The sequence below is a fragment of the Paralichthys olivaceus genome, chromosome 18 (genome assembly GCF_024713975.1).
Source record: "Paralichthys olivaceus isolate ysfri-2021 chromosome 18, ASM2471397v2, whole genome shotgun sequence".
NCBI lineage: Eukaryota > Metazoa > Chordata > Actinopteri > Pleuronectiformes > Paralichthyidae > Paralichthys > Paralichthys olivaceus.
The window spans coordinates 11,039,055-11,054,186 of NC_091110.1; the positions used below are offsets into that span (position 1 = coordinate 11,039,055).

The 15,132-nt window shown below is 38.6% G+C and overlaps 2 protein-coding genes across 7 annotated transcripts; both read right to left on the reverse strand.

Annotated features, from left to right (window-relative positions):
* Positions 1-427: 427 nt before the first annotated feature.
* Positions 428-8,914, reverse strand: LOC138405374 (probable serine/threonine-protein kinase kinX). Of its 4 annotated transcripts, none has more exons than XM_069513501.1 (4): positions 8,865-8,914; positions 7,809-8,345; positions 1,379-1,906; positions 428-1,276 (listed from the first exon to the last, which is right to left on the reverse strand). In XM_069513501.1, the coding sequence occupies exons 2-4, from the start codon at positions 8,320-8,322 to the stop codon at positions 684-686; spliced, it is 1,635 nt and encodes a 544-aa protein (XP_069369602.1). In that variant the 5' UTR covers positions 8,323-8,345; positions 8,865-8,914; the 3' UTR covers positions 428-683. The 4 variants fall into 4 exon arrangements, with proteins under 4 accessions (XP_069369602.1, XP_069369603.1, XP_069369600.1 ...); XM_069513502.1 differs by lacking the exon at positions 8,865-8,914 and adding an exon at positions 8,833-8,849; XM_069513499.1 differs by having other exon boundaries at positions 7,809-8,893.
* A 665-nt stretch (positions 8,915-9,579) lies between these two features.
* LOC138405373 (titin homolog) lies at positions 9,580-15,132 on the reverse strand. 3 transcript variants are annotated; one of them, XM_069513496.1, is made up of 4 exons: positions 14,075-15,129; positions 10,934-11,350; positions 10,679-10,833; positions 9,580-10,510 (listed from the first exon to the last, which is right to left on the reverse strand). In XM_069513496.1, exons 1-4 carry the CDS (start codon positions 14,670-14,672, stop codon positions 9,725-9,727), a joined length of 1,956 nt encoding a protein of 651 aa, XP_069369597.1. In that variant the 5' UTR covers positions 14,673-15,129; the 3' UTR covers positions 9,580-9,724. The 3 variants fall into 3 exon arrangements, with proteins under 3 accessions (XP_069369597.1, XP_069369599.1, XP_069369598.1); XM_069513498.1 differs by having other exon boundaries at positions 10,351-10,510; positions 10,635-10,833; positions 14,075-15,132; XM_069513497.1 differs by lacking the exons at positions 9,580-10,510; positions 10,679-10,833; positions 10,934-11,350 and adding exons at positions 12,699-13,309; positions 13,412-13,939 and having other exon boundaries at positions 14,075-15,114.

Consider the following 15,132-nt stretch of genomic DNA (forward strand, 5'->3'; position numbering starts at 1 on the left):
CCTGAACCAGAGGAGCTGCAGCTTTAACAAATCCACCAAACTCTGTTTACAATTCTTCATATTTTCAGTTTCCTGCTGAATATCGGAAATAAACTCTGGTTTTTGATAACCTCTAAGTCTTTTAAACTGATGTAAAGCTGAACTTTAAAGAAATCTCTTTTGTCTTTTGAAATCTTATTGTTCCAAATGTTATTAAAAGAACTCTTATTATTTTTGTTACTTGAAACCATAACATGTTTAATTTATACTTTCCACTTATGTATATGAAAAGTTTTCCATTTTTTTAAGTGGATGACTGATTTTGCATCAAAAACTATCCAGTAAATCAAAGTTTATCTTGTGAAATATCTTTATATTTAATAATGAATTAAACTGAATTGTTCTAAGTGTTTTGCTGTTTTGGGTTTTTGACACACAAACACATCTCTGAACTGGTTATACTTTTATTTTTGAGACTGATGGAGTTGATGCATTAATCATCCATCTTCTTCAACCTCTTTTTTCCCTTCTTCCCTTTGTTTACGTTCATCTGTTGTTGTTGTCGTTTGTCCTGCGTTTCTCTCTTGGGCGAGTCGTCCATTGATTTACAAGGCCTCTTTCTGTCCGCCAGGAAAATGAATCCTTTTAGTCAGTCTTGACCTTAAGATCATGTTTTCTGCCGTTTGGTCTTTCACACTTGCCTTCTAGTCTGGAATTGGTTTTGGAGAATGTGTCTTATCCACCTTCCTCAACCACATAGAAAGATTTTTAATTGAATTGCTGGCTTTCTCTCTCTCTTCATCCCTCCTGCTTCTTTTGGGCGGCGGTTCAACCGAGTCATTATTTGCATTCTCCTTTACTTTGAGTTTGTTCTGCATTTCTCTCTCAGAAATCCTTTTCGCCAGTCTTGACCTTAAGATCACGTTTTCTGCCATTTGGTCTTTCACACTTGCCTTCTGGTCTGGAATTGGTTTTGGAGAATGTGTCTTATCCACCTTCCTCAACCACATAGAAAAATTTTTAATTGAAGTGTTGGCTTTCTCCCTCTCTTCATCCGTCCTGCTTTTTTTGGTCAGAGGTTCAACCGACTCATTATTCACATCCTCCTTTAACTTGACTTTGTTCTGCGTTTCTCTCTCAGGTGAGTCCTCCTTCGAGTCCGAAATCGTCTTAAGCTTCTCAGAGGTGCATCCTTCAGGTGACCTTTTGTCCAAGGACAGCAGAGATCCAGGAGAAACCAAGGACACTGTTTTTGAATTGTTTGCTATGTCTGTTTGGAGTTTGCCATTCTGTTTTTCTGTGAGAAGAGACATAGAAAAACAGGGGGTAAAAATGAGCTTTGTCTGGACACTGGTACCTGGTGATGAGGCCTGGAAGTTGTGTGGAGGTGGACAAATACCTGGCAGGACATTTAAGTCACTGGGACTCTCATGAGCTTCTGCAACAGTGGAGTCATACTGTTCAGCCATCCAATCAATCCACTCGTCTATGTCCTCCTCTTCTGTGACAGAGCTGTTCATCTGCTGAGGGTCTGGTGGTTCATACTGTGCAGCCATCCAATCGACCCACTCCTCGAATTCCATGTCTTCTGAGACACATCTGTTGACAGCAGTGGGGGCTTCATCCATCCTCATCTGCTGAGGCTCTGGTGTTCTATACTTTTCATGGAGCCATTCTAACCACTCCTCTAATTCCATGTCTTGTGAGTGATATTCATCATCATCATTGGATGCTCCCTCCATCCTCTTCTGCTGAGGTTCTGGTATGTTGTACTTTTCATGGAGCCATTCCAACCACTCCTTTAATTCCATGTCTTGTGAGACATATTCATTGTCATCAGTGGAGGCTTCCTCCATCCTCATCTGCTGAGGCTCTGGTGGATTAAGCTCTTCAACTGGATCCATCCTCGATCTCTTTGGCTTTGTAACTGTGAAAATGAAAAACGAAAGGTGGATATCAGCAAAGTGTAAATTGGCCATTTCATCCAAAATATCGATCAATTAAAACAGCCTCTCTTTATTCCACCCAGTCCCCTGCCCAGTACATATTTTTCTTTATCAACCAGTGTTTTTTTTGTTTGTCTTTTTTTGTTTGTTTTTTTCACAACTTTCACACACTCATAGATTTCAGTCCCCTTAACATGAAACATGATTTGTTTTCATCAAGATCCATGAAATATCATCAGAGAAATCAATAAACATGTGGAAAAACATTCTATGATCTCACAATGCAAAAGAATGTGACAAAATATCCTGAATCTGCACCAAACTTGAGATGTCTCATCTATCTCTGTTTACAAGCTATGGTCTGTCAAGTTCAACATGCTAAACAAAAGTGAAAACACTTACAAGTAAAATGAAGCTTTAACAATCACTTAAAACAATGTAAATGAAAGATAACACACATTGTGATGTAAATATGTGTATGTCAGTTTGTATCTACTGATTTCTAACTCTTTTATACAAAGGCTATGACACACTTCAATGTCACCAAGGGAGCCTTCTTCTGTGTGTCTATAATCTACCTCTCCTTTGATGAGATTGAATGTTCACACCCACAATTACACAATATACATTTGTTTAAAAAGTAAGAAAGAGAAAAGGAAAATAATGATTTGCGGTAATTAAAAGCAAGATATTTAATGGATACTTTATATTCATAAAATACATTCATTTCAAAAATATAACAAAGAAGCACACAGCCATGCATGAATTTACACAGGAAATGAATATATTCAATATTCAACACTCAAAAAGTAACAAAGGAAAAGTTCAAATAAAGATTTGTGATGATCAAGGACAAGTTATTGGGGAATACCTGAAATACTGAATAATGAAATTCGTTCACTGCAAAGATATAGAAAATAAAAACCGAGTCATGTTTGACCCATGTAGTGTATCATAGGGTTAAAAATCAACTTGAATCAGGTTGAGTTTGTTTGCTTCCAAGCAAAGATGCACAGAAACATTCCAAAGCTTATAAAGTCTAAATGAAATCTATTTAAATGTGTCACTCTTTTGGTTTTTAACAGTATAGTGTCTGTATATTATATTTATTTTACTTTAACAGTATAGATGTCTGTATATTTTATACTGTGTGCACTGGCTCAAACAGCTTAGACTTGATCCATCTCGGTCTGGTCACCTGGATGGGGGTGCCTGTTGTAAGACCCGAAACAATGACTCCAGGATGCAACACTGATGATGTGTTCAAGTTAGGGCATCAGAAGATGTATGCAAGACCACTCACTGGTTCTTTATTTATTTGGTTTAACAACACAATACAGAAGAATAATGTATGATTCCAATCATCACCCGTTATCCACAGTTATACACACAGATACTTTTCCAGTGTTTCCACAAACATGTAGTTTTACTCCAATCTCATCGATTTACAGTTAAATTGAACTTTATTAACTCCCTGAACATATGGACGTATAATCAGTATTAATCAAAATGATTTTAAAATCGAATTCAGAGATGTCTCTGAACTAGCTATAAATGTATTTTGGAGACTGATGGAGTTGGTGCATTAATCGTCCATCTTCTTCAACCTTTTTATTCCCCTCTCCCCTCTGTTTATGTCCATCCGTTGTTGTTGTCGTTTGTCCTGCGTTTCTCTCTCAGGTGAGTCCTCCATTGAGTTACGAGGCCTCTTTATGTCTCTCACAGCAGGTAAAGAAATCCTTTTCACGAGTCTTGGCCTAAAGGTGATGCGTTCTGCCATTTGGTCTTTCACACTTGCCTTCAGGTCTGTAATTGGTTTTGGAGAATGTGTCGTATCCACCTTCCTCAACCCCACACTCAATTCTTTATTTGCATTGTTGACTCCTCGAATTCCATGTCTTCTGAGATACATCTGTCTACAGTAGTAGAGGCTTCATCCATCCTCATCTGCTGAGGCTCTGGTGTTTTATACTTTTCATGGAGCCATTCCAACCACTCCTCTTATTCCATGTCTTGCGAGACATATTCATCGTCATCAGTGGAGTCTTCCTCCATCCTCATCTGCTGAGGCTCTGGTGGATTAAACTCTTCAACTACATCCATCCTCGATCTCTTCTGCTTTGTAACTGTGAAAATGAAAAAATACAAAATGAAAGGTGGATATCAGCAAAGTGTAAATTGGCCATTTCATCCAAAATACCAGTGAATAAAAACAGCTTTTCTTTATTCCACCCAGTCCCTTGCCCAGTTCATATTTTTCTTTATTAACCTGTATTTGACTACAGGACATTTAAGTCACTGGGACTCTCATGAGCTTCTGCAACAGTGGAGTCATACTGTTCAGCCGTCCAATCAATCCACTCCTCGTGTTCCATGTCTTCTGAGACACATCTGTTGACAGCAGTGGAGGCTTCCTCCATCCTCATCTGCTGAGGCTCTGGTGTTCTATACTTTTCATGGAGCCATTCTAACCACTCCTCTAATTCCATGTCTTGTGAGACATATTCAATATATATTCATATACAATTACACAATTTACATTTGTTTAAAAAGTAAGAAAGAAAAAAGGAAAATAATATTTATATATATATATACGTATATATATAAATTAGTGGTATTTAAAAGCAAGATATTTAATGGATATTTTATATTCATAAAAACATGGAGGGTGACGGGAATGAGGAGGTAGACAACTTCCAAACAGAAGAAGACGAGGGAATGGAGGTGGACAAGCAGGAGGTGCAGAAACGCAAAAAGGTCTGTGTGTAGACTGTGTAACGTGCATTTGTGTGTGTGATTTACTTTCTCAAACTGGCAGCACTGACAGAATACTCTCTTATTTTTGTCTTTCAGGTCCAGGGACGAGATTTTCAGAAGAAATTGCGAAATAATCAATGGAAATCAGGGCAAAAGAAACAGGGGAACGTGCGGAATACACAGTGAAAATGTAAAACCATAAGTGCACAGTATTTCTTACCTGGTTTTTTGTCTGGCAGCAGCACCTAGAACCTGCTGGATGTAGTATTCCTGTCAGAGCCAGCCTGATATTTACATTTGTACACTGTGATCTTGCACAGTTTCAGTGAGGCAGGTTTACATGTCATGTTAAGTGTGTTTGTGGAAGATAACAGATCTGTGGGACTTCTGTCTCTTGGTTCACAAGCAACAACACTGGCATAAAATACAAAATGTTTGGACTTGCAAACGTTGTCTGTCTATTTCTTTTTTTACCAATCATCGCCTAAATAGTAGCACAAAAGCAGGAAATGGGCACATTTGAAATGCAGATTGAAGAAGGATAACCATGTCAGGGTTGCATCATCTACTTCCTTTTCTGTTTCCTGTATCTAGATGTTGAGGTGAAACATATTTTGTGAGAAACATTTTTATTCTCAGTGCTGCAACAGGTCAGTTATTCTTGACCTGTGTATTCGCAAACAGGCAGTGCACATGTCCTCTCTTTGTGGCCTTTGCCGTCATGAACACCTATAAGATTAGATAAGTCCTTAGGTAGTCCCACATATGGGACATTTGCAGTATTACAGCAGAAAGTCAAAAGTAATAAGTAACATGCAATAAGTGTAAGGAATATAGAAAAACATGAATGTAATTAAACTACAGTGTAAAGATAGGAAGACATATATGCAGTGTGAGAATATTTACAGTGAATGGATTGCACATGAACTGTTGATATTGCACAAACATGAATATAACACAGTGAATATTGCACAGTTGAGACTTTAAGTGTTAAAGTGCAGTCCATAATAATTGTGGTAAATGTCGTTTTTACCAGGAGCAGAGCTAGTTTTATAGTCTTACTGCTGCAGGAAGGAACGACCTGCGATACCTCTCCTTCACACATTTGGGTGAATCAGACTGAAGGAGCTGCCCAGTGCTGTGACGGTGTCCTGCAGGGAATGGGACTGATTGTCCATCAGAGAAGACAACTTCGTCATCATCCTCTTCTGTCCCACTACTTCCGCTGAGTCAAGCCAAGTTGTAGGTTGTCCAATATATATACTGAGTTTAACTTTTACCCTCTATTTTGTTGGGCTGAACCCTGGATATTACCCATGATCCTCTGCTTCCTGAACCAGAGGAGCTGCAGTTTTAACAAATCCACCAAACTCTGTTTACAATTCTTCATATTTTCAGTTTCCTGCTGAATATCGGAGATAAACTCTGGTTTTTGATAACCTCTAAGTCTTTTAAACTGATGTAAAGCTGAACTTTAAAGAAATCTCTTTTGTCTTTTGAAATCTTATTGTTCCAAATGTTATTAAAAGAACTCTTATTATTTTTGTCACTTGAAACCATAACATGTTTAATTTATACTTTCCACTTATGTATATGAAATGTTTTCCATTTTTTAAGTGGATGACTGATTTTGCATCAAAAACTATCCAGTAAATCAAAGTTTATCTTGTGAAATATCTTTATATTTAATCATGAATTAAACTGAATTGTTCTAAGTGTTTTGCTGTTTTTGGTTTTTGACACACAAACACATCTCTGAACTGGTTATACTTTTATTTTTGAGACTGATGGAGTTGGTGCATTAATCATCGATCTTCTTCAACCTCTTTTTTCCCTTCTTCCCTTTGTTTATGTCCATCTGTTGTTGTTGTTGTTGTTTGTCCTGCGTTTCTCTCTTGGACGAGTCCTCCATTGAGTCGTAAGGCCTCTTCCTGTCTTTTGCAGCAGGAAAAGAAATCCTTTTAGCCAGTCTTGGCCTTAAGATAATTTTTTCTGCCATTTGCTCTTTCACATTTGCCTTCAGGTCTGAAATTGGTTTTGGAGAATGTGTTGTGTCCACATTCCTCAACAACGTACAACATTTTTTTATTGAAGGATTGGATTTCTCTCTCTCTTCATCCCTCCTGCTTCTTTTGGTCAGAGGTTCAACCGACTCATTATTTGAATCCTCCTTAACTTCGAGTTTGTCCTGCGTTTCTCTCTCAGGTGAGTCCTCCATCGAGTCCGAAATCGTCTTGCGCTTCTTCGAGGTGCATCCTTCAGGCGACCTTTTGTCCAAGGACAGCAGAGATCCAGGAGAAACCAAGGACATTGTTTTGGAATTGTTTGCTATGTCTGTTTGGAGTTTGCCATTCTGTTTTTCTGTGAGAAGAGACATAAAAAAACAGGGGGTAAAAATGAGCTTTGTCTGAACACTGTTACCTGGTGATGAGGCCTGGAAGTTGTGTGGAGGTGGACAAATACCTGGCAGGACATTTAAGTCACTGGGACGCTCATGAGCTTCTGCAACAGTGGAGTCATACTGTTCAGCCATCCAATCAATCCACTTGTCTATGTCCTCCTCTTCTGTGACAGAGCTGTTCATCTGCTGAGGGCCTGGTGGTTCAGTCTGTGCAGCCGTCCAATCGACCCACTCCTTGAATTCCATGTCTTCCGAGACACATCTGTTGACAGCAGTGGGGGCTTCATCCTTCCTCATCTGCTGAGGCTCTGGTGTTCTATACTTTTCATGGAGCCATTCTAACCACTCCTCTAATTCCATGTCTTGTGAGACATATTTATCGTCATCAGTGGAGGCTCCCTCCATCCTCTTCTGCTGAGGCTCTGGTATGTTATACTTATCATGGAGCCATTCCAACCACTCCTTTAATTCCATGTCTTGTGAGACATATTCGTTGTCATCAGTGGAGGCTTCCTCCATCCTCATCTGCTTAGGCTCTGGTGGATTAAGCTCTTCAACTGGATCCATCCTCGATCTCTTTCGCTTTGTAACTGTGAAAATGAAAAACGAAAGGTGGATATCAGCAAAGTGTATATTAGCCATTTCATCCATAATATCAATCAATAAAAACAGCTTCTCTTTATTCCACCCAGTCCCCTGCCCAGTTCATATTTTTCTTTATTAACCTGTATTTGACTGCAGGACATTTAAGTCACTGGGACTCTCATGAGCTTCTGCAACAGTGGAGTCATACTGTTCAGCCATCCAATCAATCCACTCGTCTATGTCCTCCTCTTCTGTGACAGAGCTGTTCATCTGCTGAGGGTCTGGTGGTTCATACTGTGCAGCCATCCAATCGACCCACTCCTCGAATTCCATGTCTTCTGAGACACACCTGTTGACAGCAGTGGAGGCTTCCTCCATCCTCATCTGCTGAGGCTCTGGTGTTCTGTACTTTTCATGGAGCCATTCTAACCACTCCTCCAATTCCATGTCTTGTGAGACATATTTATCGTCATCAGTGGAGGCTCCCTCCATCCTCTTCTGCTGAGGCTCTGGTATGTTATACTTATCATGGAGCCATTCCAACCACTCCTTTAATTCCATGTCTTGTGAGACATATTCGTTGTCATCAGTGGAGGCTTCCTCCATCCTCATCTGCTTAGGCTCTGGTGGATTAAGCTCTTCAACTGGATCCATCCTCGATCTCTTTCGCTTTGTAACTGTGAAAATGAAAAACGAAAGGTGGATATCAGCAAAGTGTATATTAGCCATTTTATCCATAATATCAATCAATAAAAACAGCTTCTCATTATTCCACCCAGTCCCCTGCCCAGTTCATATTTTTCTTCATCAACCAGTGTTGACTACAAATTTTTTGTTTTGTCTCTTTGTGTTTGTTTTTTTCACAAATTTCAGACACTCATAGATTTCAGTCCCCTTAACATGAAACATGATTTGTTTTCATCAAGATCCATGAAATATCATCAGAGAAATCAATAAACATGTGGAAAAACATTCTATGATCTCACAATGCAAAAGAATGTGACAAAATATCCTGAATCCGCACCAAACTTGAGATGTCTCATCTATCTCCGTTTACAAGCTATGGTCTGTCAAGTTCAACATGCTAAACAAAAGTGAAAACACTTACAAGTAAAATGAAGCTTTAACAATCATTTAAAACAATGTAAATGAAAGATAACACACATTGTGGATTAAATAGTTGTAATCAGGCTTACCTGAAGATGATTAGTCTTCTGCCAGTAATGTAAATATGTGTATGTCAGTTTATATCTACTGATTTCTAACTCTTTTATACAAAGGCTATGACACACTTCAATGTCATCAAGGGAGCCTTCTTCTGTGTGTCTATAATCTACCTTTCCTTTGATGAGATTGAATGTTCACGCCCACAATTACCCACAATTACACAATATACATTTGTTTAAAAAGTAAGAAAGAAAAAAGGAAAATAATGATTTGTGGTATTTAAAAGCAAGATATTTAATGGATACTTTATATTCATAAAATACATTCATTTCAAAAATATAACAAAGAAGCACACAGCCATGCATGAATTTATACAGGAAATGAATATATTCAATATTCAACACTCAAAAGTTAACAAAGGAAAAGTTAAAATAAAGATTTGTGATGATCAAGGATAAGTTAATTGGGGAATACCTGAAATACTGAATAATGAAATTCATTCACTGCAAAGATATAGAGAATAAAAACCGAGTCATGTTTGACCCATGTTGTTTATCATAGGGTTAAAAATCAACTTGAATCAGGTTGAGTTTGTTTGCTTCCAAGCAAAGATGCACAGAAACATTCCAAAGCTTATAAAGTCTAAATGAAATCTATTTAAATGTGTTACTCTTTAGTTTTTTAACAGTATAGTGTCTGTATATTGTGTTTCCACAAACATGATGTAGTTTTACTCCAATCTCATCGCTTTTCAGTTAAATTGATCTTTATTAACTCCCTGAACACATGGACGTATAATCAGTATTATTCAAAATGATTTTAAAATCGAATTCAGAGATGTCTCTGAACTAGCTATAAATGTATTTTGGAGACTGATGGAGTTGGTGCATTAATCGTCCATCTTCTTCAACCTTTTTATTCCCCTCTCCCCTCTGTTTATGTCCATCTGTTGTTGTTGTCGTTTGTCCTGCGTTTCTTTCTCAGTTGAGTCCTCCATTGAATTACGAGGCCTCTTTCTGTCTCTCGCAGCCGGAAAAGAAATCCTTTTCACCAGTCTTTGACTAAAGATGATACGTTCTGCCATTTGGTCTTCCACACTTGCCTTCTGGTTTTGCATTGTTGGAGGTTCAACAGACTCATAATTTGTATCCTCCTTTACTTTTGGATTGTCCTGCATTTTTCTCTCAGGTGAGTCCGCCATCACAACGGGAAAAGGAGTCCTGAGTTTAAGACATACTCTTCCCTCATCACTCTTGTATTTCTCTTGTGGAGTTTTGATTGTAACTGAGTTTTCAGGTCCCGGTTTGGTGCAGAAATTGGAGCTAAGCATCTTTATCTCCTCTATGAGCTTTTGATATTTGTCCTTCTCTGGGGTGAATTGTTCTGTTTCGTCTCTCAGTTTCTGCTCTTGAGCCGTCAACTTTTGTGTCACTGATGTTCCATTCCCGTTTTCCGAATTTTTCTCACATTCCTTGGACTCTCTTGTTCCACGTTCAGAGTAAAGTTCATGTACAACTGATTCAAAAGTATCCCTCATACAAAGACTGGTTGAGGCGTTGCTCAGCTGCAGTTTGTCCTTTGTCTCACTCGAAGGGGAAGTTTGTCCATAGTGGTTTGGAACCTCTGTCCCCAGAGGATCCAGAGCAGAAATCAGTTGGGTGATTTTTGTGTAATTCTGCAAAGAAAAAAATAAACACAGTTGTGAATACTTTGGGATGCTTTTCTGACCAATTTATAAATATTTCAAACATACTTTGTGTGTAATTGCTTAAACTTATTTTTTTTTAAATATCTAATACATTTTCTTGATTTTTTTTAGATTGTTGAATGTAAAGCTGTTGACCTTGGGACACAGGGAGTCGGATATTGTCTTGTGCTTCTCTGAGGTGCATCTTTCAGGTGACCCTTTGTCCAAGGACAGCAGAGATCCAGGAGAAACCAAGGACATTGTTTTTGAATTGTTTGCTATGTCTGTTTGGAGTTTGCCATTCTGTTTTTCTGTGAGAAGAGACATAAAAAAACGGGGTAAAAATGAGCTTTGTCTGAACACTGGTACGTGGTGATGAGGCCTGGAGGTTGTGTGGAGGTGGACAAATACCTGGCAGGACATTTAAGTCACTGGGACTCTCATGAGCTTCTGCAGCAGTGGAGTACGGATACTCTGCAGCCATCCAATTAATCCACTCCTCTATGGCCTCATCTTCTGTGACAGAGCTGTTCATCTGCTGAGAGTCTGGTAGTTCATACTCTACAGCCTTCCAATAGACCCACTCCTCAAATTCCATGCTGTCTGAGAGACATATGTTGACAGCAATGGAGGCTTCATCCATCCTCATCTCCTGAGGCTCAGGTGTTTTATTCTTCTCATTGAACGATTCAAACCACTTCTCTAATTCCGTGTCTTGTGAGACATATCCGTTGTCAGCAGTAGAAGCTTCCTCCATCCTCATCTGCTGAGGCTCTGGTGGATTAAGCTCTTCAACTGGATCCATCCTCGATCTCTTTGGCTTTGTAACTGTGAAAATAACAACCAGTATTTGACTGCTAAGTTTTTCAAGCTGCTCTCTTTTTGTTAGTTTTTTCACAACTTTCACACACATAGATCTCAGTCCCCTAAACATGAAACATGATTTGTTTTCATTTAGATCCATGAAATATCATCAGAGAAATCAATAAACGTGGAAAAACATTCTATAATCTCACAATGCAAAAGAATGTGACAAAATATCCTGAATCTGCACCAAACTTGAGATGTCTCATCTATCTCTATTTACAAGCTATGGTTTGTCAAGTTCAACATGCTAAACAAAAGTGCAAAACACTTACAAGTAAAATGCAGCTTTAACAATCACTTAAAACAATGTAAATGAAAGATAACACACATTGTGGATTAAATAGTTGTAATCTGGTCTACCTTTTTTATGGGAGATGATTAATCTTCTGCCAGTGATGTAAATATGTGTAAGTCAGTTTGTATCTACTGATTTCTAACTCTTTTATAGACAAGCTATGACATACTTCAATGTCATCAAAGGAGCCTTCTCCTGTGTGTCTTTAATCTACCTCTCCTTTGATGAGATTGAATGTTTACACCCACAATTACACAATTTACATTTGTTTAAAAAAGTAAGAAATAAAAAAGGAAAATAATGATTTGTGGTATTTAAAAGCAAGATATTTAATGGATACTTTATATTCATAAAATACATTCATTTCAAAAATATAACAAAGAAGCACACAGCCATGCATGAATTTAAGACAACCTTGTCATCATCCTCTTCTGTCCCACTACTTCCGCTGAGTCAAGCCAAGTATCAGGTTGTCCAATATATATACTAAGGTTAACTTTTACCCTCTATTCTGTTGGGCTGCAAAGTGATTTTTATGTTGAGAAACAACACAACTGAACCCTGGATATTACCCATGATCCTCTGCTTTCTGAACCAGAGGAGCTGCAGCTTTAACAAATTCACCAAACTCTGATTCCAATTCTTCATATTTTCAGTTTCCTGCTGAATATCGGAGATAAACTCTGGTTTTTGATAACCTCTAAGTATTTTTAACTGATGTAAAGCTGAGCTTTAAAAAAATCTCTTTTGTCTTTTGAAATATTATTGTTCCAAATGTTATTAAAATAACTCTTATTATTTTTGTCACTTGAAACCATAACATGTTTAATTTATACTTTCCACTTATGTATATGAAATGTTTTCCATTTTTTTAAGTGGATGACTGATTTTGCATCAAAACCTATCCAGTAAATCAAAGTTTATCTTGTGAAATATCTTTATATTTAATCATGAATTAAACTGAATTGTTCTAAGTGTTTTGCAGGTTTTGGTTTTGACACACAAACACATCTCTGAACTGGTTATACATTTATTTTTGAGACTGATGGAGTTGATGCATTAATCATCCATCTTCTTCAACCTCTTTTTTCCCTTCTTCCCTTTGTTTATGTCCATCTGTTGTTGTTGTTGTTGTTGTTGTTTGTCCTGCGTTTCTCTCTTGGACGAGTCCTCCATTGAGTCATAAGGCCTCTTTCTGTCGCTCGCAGCAGGAAAATAAATCCTTTTAGCCAGTCTTGGCCTTAATATAATTTTTTCTGCCATTTGTTCTTTCATATTTGCCTTCAGGTCTGAAATTGGTTCTGGAGAATGTGTCATATCCACATTCCTCAACAACGTACAACGTTTTTTTATTGAAGGATTGGCTTTCTCTCTCTCTTCATCCCCCCTGCTTCTTTTGGTCAGAGGTTCAACCGACTCATTATTCACATCCTCCTTTACTTTGAGTTTGTTCTGCGTTTCTCTCTCAGGTGAGTCCTCCATCGAGTCCGAAATCTTCTTGCGCTTCTTCGAGGTGCATCCTTCAGGTGACCTTTTGTCCAAGGACAGCAGAGATCCAGGAGAAACCAAGGACATTGTTTTGGAATTGTTTGCAATGTCTGTTTGGAGTTTGCTATTCTGTTTTTCTGTGAGAAGAGACATAAAAAAACAGGGGGTAAAAATGAGCTTTGTCTGAACACTGTTACCTGGTGATGAGGCCTGGAAGTTGTGTGGAGGTGGACAAATACCTGGCAGGACATTTAAGTCTCTGGGACGCTCATGAGCTTCTGCAACAGTGGAGTCATACTGTTCAGCCATCCAATCAATCCACTTGTCTATGTCCTCCTCTTCTATGACAGAGCTGTTCATCTGCTGAGGGCCTGGTGGTTCAGTCTGTGCAGCCGTCCAATCGACCCACTCCTCGAATTCCATGTCTTCCAAGACACATCTGTTGACAGCAGTGGGGGCTTCCTCCATCCTCATCTGCTGAGGCTCTGGTGTTCTATACTTTTCATGGAGCCATTCTAACCACTCCTCTAATTCCATGTCTTGTGAGACATATTTATCGTCATCAGTGGAGGCTCCCTCCATCCTCTTCTGCTGAGGCTCTGGTATGTTATACTTATCATGGAGCCATTCCAACCACTCCTTTAATTCCATGTCTTGTGAGACATATTCGTTGTCATCAGTGGAGGCTTCCTCCATCCTCATCTGCTTAGGCTCTGGTGGATTAAGCTCTTCAACTGGATCCATCCTCGATCTCTTTCGCTTTGTAACTGTGAAAATGAAAAACGAAAGGTGGATATCAGCAAAGTGTATATTAGCCATTTCATCCATAATATCAATCAATAAAAACAGCTTCTCTTTATTCCACCCAGTCCCCTGCCCAGTTCATATTTTTCTTTATTAACCTGTATTTGACTGCAGGACATTTAAGTCACTGGGACTCTCATGAGCTTCTGCAACAGTGGAGTCATACTGTTCAGCCATCCAATCAATCCACTCGTCTATGTCCTCCTCTTCTGTGACAGAGCTGTTCATCTGCTGAGGGTCTGGTGGTTCATACTGTGCAGCCATCCAATCGACCCACTCCTCGAATTCCATGTCTTCTGAGACACACCTGTTGACAGCAGTGGAGGCTTCCTCCATCCTCATCTGCTGAGGCTCTGGTGTTCTGTACTTTTCATGGAGCCATTCTAACCACTCCTCCAATTCCATGTCTTGTGAGACATATTCATCGTCATCATCGGAGGCTCCCTCCATCCTCTTCTGCTGAGGCTCTGGTATGTTATACTTTTCATGGAGCCATTCCAACCACTCCTTTAATTCCATGTCTTGTGAGACATATTCGTTGTCATCAGTGGAGGCTTCCTCCTTCCTCATCTGCTGAGGCTCCGGTGGATTAAGCTCTTCAACTGGATCCATCCTTGATCTCTTTGACTTTGTAACTGTGAAAATGAAAAACGAAAGGTGGATATCAGCAAAGTGTAAATTGGCCATTTTATTCATAATATCAATCAATAAAAACAGCTTCTCATTATTCCACCCAGTCCCCTGCCCAGTTCATATTTTTCTTTATCAACCAGTGTTGACTACAATTTTTTTGTTTTGTCTCTTTGTGTTTGTTTTTTTCACAAATTTCAGACACTCATAGATTTCAGTCCCCTTAACATGAAACATGATTTGTTTTCATCAAGATCCATGAAATATCATCAGAGAAATCAATAAACATGTGGAAAAACATTCTATGATCTCACAATGCAAAAGAATGTGACAAAATATCCTGAATCCGCACCAAACTTGAGATGTCTCATCTATCTCCGTTTACAAGCTATGGTCTGTCAAGTTCAACATGCTAAACAAAAGTGAAAACACTTACAAGTAAAATGAAGCTTTAACAATCATTTAAAACAATGTAAATGAAAGATAACACACATTGTGGATTAAATAGTTGTAATCAGGCTTACCT

Coding starts and splice junctions, on each gene's coding strand:
- LOC138405374 (XM_069513499.1), bottom strand. CDS start 8,406: ATGGATAAAATGGCTAATATACACTTTGCTGATATCCACCTTTCGTTT. Junction 1,907..7,808: donor TGTCCTGCAGTCAAATACAG/GTTAATAAAGAA, acceptor TCATTTTCACAG/TTACAAAGCCAAAGAGATCG. Junction 1,277..1,378: donor TGACTTAAATGTCCTGCCAG/GTATTTGTCCAC, acceptor CTCTTCTCACAG/AAAAACAGAATGGCAAACTC.
- LOC138405373 (XM_069513496.1), bottom strand. CDS start 14,672: ATGAATAAAATGGCCAATTTACACTTTGCTGATATCCACCTTTCGTTT. Junction 10,834..10,933: donor TGACTTAAATGTCCTGCCAG/GTATTTGTCCAC, acceptor CTCTTCTCACAG/AAAAACAGAATGGCAAACTC. Junction 10,511..10,678: donor CCGACTCCCTGTGTCCCAAG/GTCAACAGCTTT, acceptor TTTTCTTTGCAG/AATTACACAAAAATCACCCA.